The following is a 9279-nucleotide window of genomic DNA, read 5'->3' on the forward strand; positions in this document are numbered from 1 at the left end:
CTAACAATGAGGATGAAGTATGGCAGTTAGCTCTCCAGTTGAAAAACATTGTGGATCTTATTTGTGGGAGCTACTACAATTTTAACATCCATTATCCATCTGAGCTGGCTTCCACTTTAGAGTTTCTTCAGAGGTGAGCAAATATGGCTTTGTTATTACTCATAACTGAGACTCTGGGATCTGGAGTCTGGCTTTGATGTGGTTGGAGTCCAGGGGCCCGTTCTTCGTACCTCGCTAAGTAAGTTAGCTGGATTAGATTGTTGACGATTTCGCGTGATCTTGGATCGTTCGGTTCCCTGAAGCTCATCCGGGACTTGCTGTCATAGCAACAGAGCCGTAAGCGTAAACCTGCTCGGGAGCAGGTTTACTTTATGTAAACAGGATTAGATCGCGGCCACGCAGGTATGTCCGCTTCATTTATACGAAAGCAACAGCGATATTCCACCACTGTTTCACCATAAATAAATAATATCAATGTAACTAAAGATAATGCAGCACTTGATCCTTTTATTGATTCCATACAGATACATACAGGTCATTTCCTAAAAAAGGGAAATGTACTATTAACATTCTATTACATGTATGTGATTATTACAGATGTAATTCATATTTCAGAGTAGTAATAGTAAATTACTTCGTGTAATCAAGATGGGAGACCACGGCTATAAAAGCGAAGGTGGATTTGGGAAGCCGATCAATGTTTCTACTATCGATGCGTAGCCCCTTTTACGACACCCAGTGATCTCACATTACTTCATCCAGCTGTACTAATCGTCAACAGCAGGTGTGTTCGGAGAACCGGATTAGCGAGCTCACGGTTAGCGCGATGATTTGGTCTTGGATGTGTCATTTGATCTTGGATGTAGTAAGCGACGTACGAAGAACGGGCCCCAGGTCTGGCTCTGAGTCTTGGTCGGCTTTGGAGCCGGATTCAGTTGTTTTTTGTTGTTGTTGTTGTTTGTTTTAATAAAATAACAGTCTGAATCCGGGTCCAAGCCTGGCCGAGACTCAGGGCTAGACCAAGCGTCAGCTGACGTCTGACTACCTATAACCTTTGCTTTGGATTTTAAAATGCTAAAGTGTGACATATCACTGCAAAAGACACTCGTGAAGGGTGCCAATACTTTTGACCATGTCTGGGAAGGGATCTCAAAACTGGATTATAGATGGCAGAGAGTTGGTGTCGTAAACCACCGCCTCTGTTCAAAGATGGTCGCTCACAGTGGACACCAACTCTCTGCCATCTATAATCCAGTTTTGAGATCCCTTCCCAGACACCTTAACGCCCACTCACATCCTGGGCCATCTGATCTCAGGAATTTGCATAAGGTGGGGCCAGGTTTCACAATGAACTCACCCGAAACTCTGGCTGATTGGGACCCACACCCAGTTTCACATAAGTTTCACATAAGTTCGCTGCAATTGCAGCGAACTTATCAGTCTTTGCTCGATCACTGCGGGTGGACTTGTCATCAAAGCGTAGGTGTTGCATGATGTCTTGGAAGCGGTTTCGTGCCATAGTTCCAATTATCTGTGGGTTTCCCAGGTTTGCTGACCAGCAGTCATTTAGAGATGGAACCCTGTTAACCCCCCGCAAGATGACAATTGCAATAAATGCCATTAGTTCAGGGAGGTCCATGAACCAATGAACATGCTCCGTGCACCACTTAGCAGGCCATTTGTAAATATGTGTACAAATGGTTGGTTTTTTGTACTGTTTTTATCAATAAATCTCAGCAACAAAGGACATACACCCACCATGTGTGTTGATTTCTCCCTAAGATGGCAAACTGAAACACTCCCAAGTTGATGACTTTTGGAGATTTATTTCCCTGGATGATTGAGAATGCATCAAGACGAACACAAAAGGAAGTTCACAGCTTTTAGCAGCTCGCCCACCCCCTCATCCACACACCCCCACTCCCCTCCCTCCAGAATTCCCAGGTAACAACCTAATTTACATATGAATGACTAGCCAATTTAGCTTCCACTTGGCTGAAGCTAAAGCTTAGCTAAAAGCCTACCAGCCATTTGGCTGCTCTCCGGGTTTTAAAGGTAGAAAAGCCAAATGGCTGCTCTCCGGGAGTTATTTTTTTAAACACGTTAACCTCCTAAGACCCGAACTCTTCCACAACATGCATTTTTAATTTCTCTTTGATATTTGGGCATATTGGGGCCCAATGAATGTAAAAACAAAGAATTACCAGATTTTTTTTTTTTACCTTATTTTTGTTTTTAAGAAGAATGAGAGCCACATATGAGGATACTCGTTTAAAATTTTGATAGAACAGTAGCAGTATAATGTCCTCATAAGTAGATATCAGGCCCATGTAGGGCAAAATTGAGTATTTTGGTCTAAATAACCTAAAATGTGATGTCCACATATGTGGACGGCAGGTCCTAGGAGGTTAAAGGACTACTGCAACATTGTAGTAAACATGGGCTGGCCTCAACTTTCTGATCACGTGCTGCTGCCAAAATTTCAAATGAGTAATTTTCTCTCAAAATAGTACATTTCCTCAGCTTAAACATTTGATGTTACCTGAGATACATTGTGATTAAACTGTAGTTTTATGAGAGATGCATGTCATTACACTTTGTCAGCTTCTTCAGAATTGGGGTTGAAACTGATGGAAAGCTCTGTACTTGGACCTGGTGCAAAGCGAACCACTTCTATGCCTGGTGGTTCCATTAAAAGTGCTGAAAGTGAACCAGTTTATGTGAAACTTGAAACACGCACTGTATAACATGCACCAAATAGGTTGACGTCAAAACAGTGCTTTCACAAAATATATTAAACACAAAAATGAATTAAAATATGGCATTCACTGGAACAGTGGTTCTGAAACTTTTTTTTGCTAGGCCCCCCTTTGTTTTACAAGAAAATCTTTGCGCCCCCCACCACCTAAATCCCCTAGTTTATTTCACACCTCAAACATTTAGTAAACCAATTAAACAAATAAAAGCTGCAATAAATTACAGGTAGCAATAAACTACTAACTGTTTTTTGTTACATCCACATCTACATGGGTATTTTTGAAAACGCAGCTTTTTCTATGCGTTTGGACCTTTCGTCCACACGTAAACGCCGTTTCAAATTGCCGAAAAAGGAGAACTGTCAGATTTGGAGATTTTCAAAAACTCAGTTTTTGTATTTACTTGTGGACGAGGAGTTTGTCAAGCAACGTCAAAAGGTATGTGCCTTTTTTCACATCACGCTGTGCGCCATGTTTACATGAGATGAATTTCTACAATGGCAGATGGATAATCTTCCTATCTGCAGTTTTTACACGCTTACATATACACACGCAGTTAGTGTCCCTCCATTTAGAAAGACAGGCGCCATGATGGAATTATTTTACGTGTAGTTGTTTTTTTTCCTGTGTGATAATATTCAACATTACTATTGATACATTTTTCAAAAAAATGCAGCTGTGCAAAATGGTTTTAGAAACATAAACTAGTGTTTTTCCGCGATTTGGACAGGGGGAACAAATTGTGGCAGGATCACCCTGATATTATTTGTATCCCACTGTAACTTTACTGTATAAAGAGCTGTATAAAAAGCCTCCAAAGTTTCAGGAGTTGTAAGCCAAGAAGTGTTTGTGAACTAAAAATCAAGAATGTGGGATACTGTCCATGATAGCTCAGTAGGTAGCGTGTTTGCCCCATAATTGGAAGGTCGGGGGTTCAAATTTGCTGAACGGCTATCCTGAGCAAGGTACCATTCCTACAAACTGCTCCCCGGGCACCTGATGTGGCTGCCCACTGCTTCACTGAGTGAATGGGTTAAAGGCAGAGAGAGTAATTCCACCCCCCCATTGATTAATAAACTATACACACACAAGAAGTTGTTTAACTGCAAATCTAATCCCTGCAATATCCCAACAGCACATCTCAGTGTTACTACATGACAAAGAAATGCAGCTCAGCATGATCCTTTGGTCTTAAACTGTAAGAAGTAAACATAAAACGACAGTAGTTTTTTTTTTTAATTACCCAGACTGCCCTGTAATTAGGAAACTTCTCTATCATTTAATTGTCTATTACTTCGTAGTATGAATGTCTGTGGCAGTGTTTTTATTAGCAGCACAGGCAGCTGCCAAAGCTATGTAAATAAAGTCCAAATTCTATGCCCTCCACATTTTCCAAAGACATCTAGTAGGTTGGCATCTTTCCTGGATCAAGTCTGACCTCCGGGCCGTATGTTGGACACCCCTGATTTAAACTGACTGGAGCTGAAACTGCTCATTTCTTACACAGTTGTACAACAAATAGTCAACAATGTCCACGTATGTCACATGCAATGCTTCAAGTACCTTAAATATGCATTATTCCTCATTGCCAGCAGGGGGTGACTTCTTTAGGCATACATGAGGTATGTGAATTCATACATTAAAAAAAACAAAACACTGCCATTTGTACTACAAGTGGGGGGGATTTTTTTTTTTAAGTATACAGCTCACATGCAGACTGATATCCATGAGGATTGACACAGATGATCATTAAGCTACAGATCTTACAGTCTGACTTGTGAGTGAATGAGTTTCCCACTGTCGATGGTTTTGGTTTTCTGCAATGTTATACAACACTTTCAAATCAGAGTCCAACAGCCTGTAGCTAACCATCACGAGAAGAAAAATATATAAACTTTGGACAGTCAGAGAAGCTATGTACTTATTTGGTTTCCATGCTAAGCTCACCTAATAGACTCCACTTTCACATGCTTCACAATTTAATGCCTGGCTGATCAATCATTCCAGTCTGCATACGCGCACTGAAGAAAAATGAAAGATCTCAGTGGATCAAAGGTAGTTTTCAAATAAACTATATTACAATGTATACAATATTAGTGATTGAAATTAAAGCAATTCACTTAAATCCATCTGCTGTCTACAGACCACACTTTACTGTGTAGAGATCTGACTCATTACACCCATTTTCACTTGAAAATAAAAGCTTTCCACTAGTTTTCACATGGACAGCTTTTCATGTGACGCAAACTTAAGGATAGAGCAACTTATGAAAGCCGAACATTTGAATTGAACTAATGAGTTAAGCTCAAAGTAAGGTTTCCTGTTCCAAAGTAACTACACAATTACTGAAAATGGTGTTTGACAGTCACATGGCTGGCAATCCCAGCAGTGTAAATATACCCTGACGTGTAGGAGTGAAAAGATCACCAGGGACTGGCTTGGTACAGTTTAAGTGGACTGACCGAGACCTATAAAAACGCCACTAATTTTAGGTGTAGGATGTGGCTGTGTAATCTGAAGTAAATGGGATAAAACATGGGCAAGAAAACCCCTGTGGGCCCTCATGCTTTGTGCTTCCATCAAATGAGCTCTTGGTCATTTGTTTTGACAACCTTTACCAGACTTGACCCAAATGTTCAGTTTATCGGCAGAGAGCTTGCTGTTTAGAGAGAGAAAAAGAGACACATTAATATCAACAGTACTAAACAAGACTCAAAAACAAAACAAAACCAGCAGATGCTTTTAAGTCAAAAGTACTGTAAATAAGATTTATTTGTCCAACATTTCTCAAAGGCCATTTACCTAAAACAGTATGTGTTCAGAGTTATGTACACATTTACACATTTTTTTCCACGTACAGCAGATTTTTCTGAGTATGTTAAATATACATTCCAACAATATATACAAGTTATAATTCTTAGACTGTTAAACTTGTGTTTGCATAAACGAGAAGCTATTGTCAGCCCTTAAAAATGCTGCGGGAGCTATGCTGACAGGATCAGCAGCTACAGATGTTGTGGAGTAGTGATGAAATAGGATCACAAATACCATTTGATACCGATACTACCTTTAAAAAAATACCAGGCCACGATGGCAGCCGCTTGTCCAGCCTCTTCCCCTTCCACCAGCAGAATCCACTTTAGCATAAAGAAAAATAGGTGGCGCTAAATGAAAGTATTCTTTTGTACAGGGGTGCAGGTTCACAAAGAGATTAGTTCTACAAAAACTGAACATACAAAAAATTGTCTTCCGACAGATTATTGCTTTTCCAATTTGAGACGATATAAGATCACTCTTTGTGGACCCGCACCTTTATCTTAACATCTTAAGATTAAAGATAAAAGACAATTAAGAGTAAAACCTAATTAACTTTAATCAAGTTATTTCCTATAACAACAATCCATATGGAAAAGACGTGCTCAAAAACTAGCAGGAAAATAAAGTTATAGAAACAAAAACACTGGCGTCGCGGCTGAATGCTATACCCTGTGAAATAAAACAAAACAGAAAATGTCTGTTCTTGTCTGATCCTTACCATGGAGTCAAGCAGACAAAGGCGTTCTGAAAGCCACTCATCCCGCATGGTGGATCAACCAATTACCTAGAAGAAACTGTCAACAAGGTTTAGCAGCAACATGAACTCCATCATCACACAAAAACACATGCACAGTTCTTAGGTAATTAATCAATTCAAAGCGTTCATCCAGCCTCAAGTTCAGCACACTGAGCCCCATCAAGCTCAGTCTCAATATCTGAAAACAAAGAGAAGTACTTGACCCTACATTTTGAGCACCGTGCTTGCACTCTCTGCACACTTGGTGCAGAACTCCACTGAGACATGATTCTTGTCCACATGAAGACACACGCCACCAGATGTTTCTTTTTCCTCCACTCTGGCCCATTTCCTGGGCAGGGCGTAGTCGTGCTCGTTTGAGTTGGGCCCCTGGAAAAGTGAGGAAGATAATTTCATCCCATTCACACCGCTCAGCCTGGACAAGAGCTGGGCTAACATGCTCTCATTTGCCAGCACAGCCCTCAAGTACCTGGTTTCATCTTCCAACTCTTCCACTCTCTTGGTCAGCTGAGAATTTTCTATTTTGAGCGTGCTATTTTCCGTTGAAAGCATGCCGATCTTCTGCTCCAAGCTATTGACATATTCCTTCTTCTTGAGACGATTTAATCTGGCAGCGATTGCATTTTTGTTAGTCACGTGACTTGACTGTTTTTGCCTGCTGTTCTGGGAGTCAGAGGAATATCTCTCAGGAGATGAGGCAGTTGAAGCTTCAAGCCCGGAGTCTCCATCTTTGGTGTTGTACACACAGAGATCAGCCAAATCAATATTGAAGAGCGAGGATGAAGCATCTCTGTCTAGTGTCCATTTTAAGTCTTCAAACAGGTCATCAAGCTCTACTCCAGCAGCATCCACATCTTTAACTCGGAATCCGTCACATGGAATCGGAAGATCTTTCATACTTTCCACATCTACCGCCTCAACCTCTGGAGACTGCACTTTTGTGTTGGTGACAGTGCGGCTTCTTCTAGTGATCATTGTGGTTTGTCAGCTGGACTGCAAGAAACCTGTCCACAAAGACCTGAACATGTAAAGACAGAAACATACAATTATGTTGGCGTAGATTTGATTACCAAACAAAGGTAATACAGTAAACACAGGCCAATGAACAATAACTAATTTACAACTGTACAGAATAATCCAAACATTTATAAAATTGTCGGCATAGTGTTTATTTTCTACCAAACTAATATGAAAGACGTTTAGAGTATTTTCCCGTTTGGGCTCGAAAAATAATTCACTCCTATTAAATCACTTATGAACCACTTCGTGTTAGGTACTGGCACATTCTCCTTACAGGCGCGCTGAGATATCTATTGCTTAAACGTAATAGGAACTTATAATGGCCTCTTGCTAAGCTAAGGCCTAGCTTTACCTAGCCTCTTGCTAAGCTAAGGCTCAGCATTAGCTTCACCTACAATAGGTACTTTTTACAGTAAGTGCTCGACAACACACCACAGAAAGTCGTTTGTTCAATATAAAGATACATTTCCGCATTATCGCAACATTCGCAGATTGAGATACCAAATAATAACATCATCACAAATATTAAGGGCTCTGTCAGCAAGCTCACTATAGTTCTATAGTGAGCTTGCTGACAGCCCTGGTTGTCCTAAAACCACGTTCGCCTTACCGCCAAGCTAATATTCGTAAAATACGGTTAGCTTTGATTTAATCATTAATGTTCTGATACATTGAAAGAGAGAGTAAAATATATCCAAGACATACAGTCTAATTCATTTGAAAGTTGAAGTATAAAACGTCCTCTTTTACCGTCCGCTCACATGCTTCTTAGCTGCGGCTAGCCTTGCTAAAACACTAAGGCGCTAACTCATAATGACGCAGCACACTAGTTCTTCAACCGTGTACTTACCTCCCTTTTAGGGAAAACGGCAATAAATGCTTTTGGTATATCCGTTGATTAAATTACCAAGATTACTGATTGCTTATCTGTTTCCTTTTTCTGAAGAATCCGAAATTTTAAACAGAAAACAACACAGAGCAGTCCAAAGAGTGTAACCGAATACCTTCACAGTCAGTTCAGACGACACTTCCGGAAAATTCTTCTTCTTCTTCTTCACAAGGTTAGCAAACATCAAAATGGTGCATTACCGCCACCAACTGGTGTGGAGTGTCCGAAAAATTCATTCAAAATAAGAGCCTTACAACGAACCATTTAAGATGTGCATTTCACAATGGCAAGTCTCAATACTCTAAATTTAAGCAGCGTTTTGTTGCAGTCTCAATACGACGGAAAATCGTACTAGTAGTTCATAGCCTTGTTACTGTAATTACCTTCTTTTTGGTCTAACCAATGACTGTAGAAATGACTGTTTTCTACCAATAAGCTTCAACGTGTCCGGGTCTCTGCTTGCCCATGTTATCACTAAGATTCCCTCTATTCACCACATCACCCCTGTCCTGAAGCAGCTTCACTGGCTTTTGAAACTAGGGTGATGTACACTAACCTCATTTAGTCGTGGTCATGTGACCTGGGTGTTTAGAACCTGTTTCGAAACATCTGAGCTTCAGAGGCCCGACACAGTTTCAAAACATCTGAGCTTCCCATCTTTCCCACCTCTAAGTATTAATGACATGTTAGGATAAACATATTATCTTAATGTATCATTTTGAGACTAAAATCAAATTTTAGACATTAAATTCAAAATAGTATTTTGAGGATAAAGAGGATAAGATGATTTGAGAAAAGCCAAGTGTGAGTCAGTTTCCTTAATTCTGGAATGTGAGTTAAGCCTAATCTGAGTGCAAAACCTGCCAGACAGCACAGGATATAAAAGCAAACAAAAAATCCTGAATCAAAAATGTAATGGCTTACAAATTCCGAGTTGCATTTTTTTAACAGTGCAATTTACTCTCAGAAATAGAAGATATAATTTTCCAACTTAGAGAGAGATGTCAAAAGGTAAACAGTGAATAGATTCAAGGTCTTTA

At 40.1% G+C, this 9279-nt stretch overlaps 1 protein-coding gene across 2 annotated transcripts; it reads right to left on the minus strand.

The window, feature by feature from the left end:
• Positions 1-3940: 3940 nt before the first annotated feature.
• crebzf (CREB/ATF bZIP transcription factor) lies at positions 3941-8381 on the minus strand. 2 transcript variants are annotated; one of them, XM_085392570.1, is made up of 4 exons: positions 8201-8381; positions 6539-7348; positions 6292-6367; positions 3941-5893 (listed from the first exon to the last, which is right to left on the minus strand). In XM_085392570.1, exons 2-3 carry the CDS (start codon positions 7303-7305, stop codon positions 6358-6360), a joined length of 777 nt encoding a protein of 258 aa, XP_085248696.1. In that variant the 5' UTR covers positions 7306-7348; positions 8201-8381; the 3' UTR covers positions 3941-5893; positions 6292-6357. The 2 variants fall into 2 exon arrangements, with proteins under 2 accessions (XP_085248696.1, XP_085248697.1); XM_085392571.1 differs by having other exon boundaries at positions 6292-7348.
• Between the last annotated feature and the right edge of the window lie 898 nt (positions 8382-9279).

The sequence above is a fragment of the Rhamphochromis longiceps genome, linkage group LG20, assembly GCF_057381845.1.
Source record: "Rhamphochromis longiceps isolate RC_006_pf linkage group LG20, R_longiceps_female_GT1.1, whole genome shotgun sequence".
NCBI classification, from domain to species: Eukaryota; Metazoa; Chordata; class Actinopteri; order Cichliformes; family Cichlidae; genus Rhamphochromis; species Rhamphochromis longiceps.

What these genes read in the sequence shown, in the direction of transcription:
- crebzf (XM_085392570.1), bottom strand. Translation starts at nt 7,305, where the DNA reads ATGATCACTAGAAGAAGCCGCACTGTCACCAACACAAAAGTGCAGTCT.